Source organism: Acanthisitta chloris, unplaced genomic scaffold, assembly GCF_000695815.1.
Source record: "Acanthisitta chloris isolate BGI_N310 unplaced genomic scaffold, ASM69581v1 scaffold38401, whole genome shotgun sequence".
Taxonomy (NCBI): Eukaryota; Metazoa; Chordata; class Aves; order Passeriformes; family Acanthisittidae; genus Acanthisitta; species Acanthisitta chloris.
The window spans coordinates 1-2,114 of record NW_008658353.1 but is presented as its reverse complement, the minus strand read 5'-3'; the positions used below and the strand labels follow the sequence as shown (position 1 = coordinate 2,114).

The window sequence follows — 2,114 nt, the reverse complement described above, 5'->3', positions numbered from 1 at the left end:
CCTGCAGCGGGGGACCCTGTGGGACACGCCACAGCTGCTCACCGGATGAACTGTGCGAGCTCCCAGGCCTGCACCAGGCGGTGGGGCAGGTAGGCATCCTTCTCCCGGCAGTACTCGGCATGCAGCTGGTGAGAATGGGTAGGCAAAGAGGCCATGATCCCCACACTGACACCTGCTCTGCTCCCAGGCTCCCTGCGAACCTACCCAGCCCCTCTAGATGGTCCTTCTGGGGTCTGGCCAACATCTGTCTTTATCTCACCCCATGGGGACAGCCTGGGATGCTTACCCCACTGCACAGCAAGGTTGTGGGTCCCTACCCTGCCTCTCCAAGAAATATTTTATTAAATCAGTGCATAGCCCAGGGCAGAGGGTGCAGAGCAGCAGTTAAAGCAAGGGGACAGCGAAGGAGGGGTATGGCCACTCATTCCCCTCCTTCCCCATTGTCTGCCCTGTGCTGGGTCCTTCCCTGGGGATGCTCACGTGAGTGACATAGACGTTGAAGACGATCCCTGAGATCTTAATGATGATGAGGCCAACAGACTTGCCACAGAACCAGTCCCCATGCTGGAGCTGCCAGGGGGGAAGAAGAGCAGGTCAGGGCCACTGAGGCTCTGTGAGGATGGACACCATGTGCCCCCTGCCCTGCTCACCATGTAGGGGTACCCGTTCAGTGAGTACTGGTAGAGGAGAGTGTCCAGGATGGGGAACCTGGAGAAGACGCAGAGGCCACTGCCAATCACACCGCTGCAGGAGAGGAAAAGCACAGTGAGAAAGCACGGTCCCCAAAACCCCTGCGTCCCCCCAGCCCCAAGCCAGGAGGGCTCCCTGGATGCCGGGGTCCTAGTGTGTTCCTGTGAACATCTCACTCTCCCACAGTGACAGAGGTGACTTACAGCACCCACACCGGTCTCTACATGTAACAAACACCGAGGACACGGCACAGCCCCACAGACAGCCCTGGTCTTGCCCTTCTCACCTGCGGAAGTAATGGGAGAAGGGGTAACAGCCTCTTAGTTTCGCCTTCAAGTCGCTGTAGTCCTGCTCACTCCACACCTGGAGAACAGCAGGATGGGCTGAGGACAATCATGCTCATCTCCCAGGCTGGGAACAGGTGCTTTCAGCTCATGGACTACCCTCACCTCCTGGAGAAGCACCAGGTCAAAGCTCTCCCGGCGCAGCATGTCCCCGATGAGCCGAACACGCTCCTGCCGCCGCTTGCTCAGGTAGCGGATAGCCCTGCCGGAGACAGGCGGTGGTCACAGCCTGGCAGGGATGGGGTGGTAGGGGCTGTTGGGGCACACTGTGACCCAGAATGGGGGAGAGAGGGCTCCAGTATCAGCATAAGCAGGATGCAGATGGGGAAGATGAGAAGGGGAAAGGACCATGCAAGGACATGGGGACAAGAGGGATATGCAGGGACACTGTTTAGGGACAGCTTCTCGTGCCTGCCGAATCGAGGCAGCTCATCCTTGCTTGGGGTGCAAATGGGGGGACTGTTCTAGGGGTAGCAGGCACAGAGAGGACAGGAAGCACGACCCAGCCAAGCACCTTAAGACCTTCTGGAGCTGGGAGTGTGATGTGACCCCAAATTGAAGGGGACACAAAGGTAACCCCAAGGTGGGACCCTTCCCCGAGTGCGGTGTCCTCATCCCCACCCGTGCAGCCCGGCACGGCCCTGGTGAACTCTGGACTCACCAGCAGTTGAGGTCAAAGACACGGAGGCACAGGGTGGGATCTCCCTCCATAGCTCACTGGGTCTTCGTGGGGTCCAGATGGCAATGTTGGGCAGAGGAGGGTCCTGCGGGGAGTGGGTTGGGGTGACAGCCCCGGGCAGCTGGTGCAGGACACAGGACAGAGCCAGGGAGGAAGGCAAAGGCCAGGAGGGAGGAATGCCTGAGGTGCTGCAGTCTGGCCCGGACCGTCCCCTCCCCTCCTGCGTGCAAAGCCCATCCCGAACCCCAACCTGCCCTCACACAGGGATCCATGTACCCAAACCATCTGTGCGACCCTCCATCCAGTGAGTGGGGACACTGGTGGGCCAGGGACTGGGGTACAGGGCTCAGCCCCTCTGTCTGTCAGCGACGCGTGTTCCAGGATGGACTTTCACCCCGGTT

The 2,114-nt window shown here is 60.0% G+C and overlaps 1 protein-coding gene across 1 annotated transcript in view; it reads right to left on the bottom strand.

Annotated features, from left to right (window-relative positions):
* Positions 1 to 1,745, bottom strand: part of SMPD2 (sphingomyelin phosphodiesterase 2, neutral membrane (neutral sphingomyelinase)) — a gene marked incomplete at its 3' end in the record, with an annotated part of 2,449 nt that extends 704 nt beyond the window's left edge. The window contains 6 exon segments of the mRNA XM_009085064.1: positions 43 to 125; positions 481 to 570; positions 651 to 744; positions 977 to 1,053; positions 1,140 to 1,236; positions 1,696 to 1,745. Coding sequence (XP_009083312.1) covers positions 43 to 125; positions 481 to 570; positions 651 to 744; positions 977 to 1,053; positions 1,140 to 1,236; positions 1,696 to 1,745 — 491 coding nt within the window.
* Between the last annotated feature and the right edge of the window lie 369 nt (positions 1,746 to 2,114).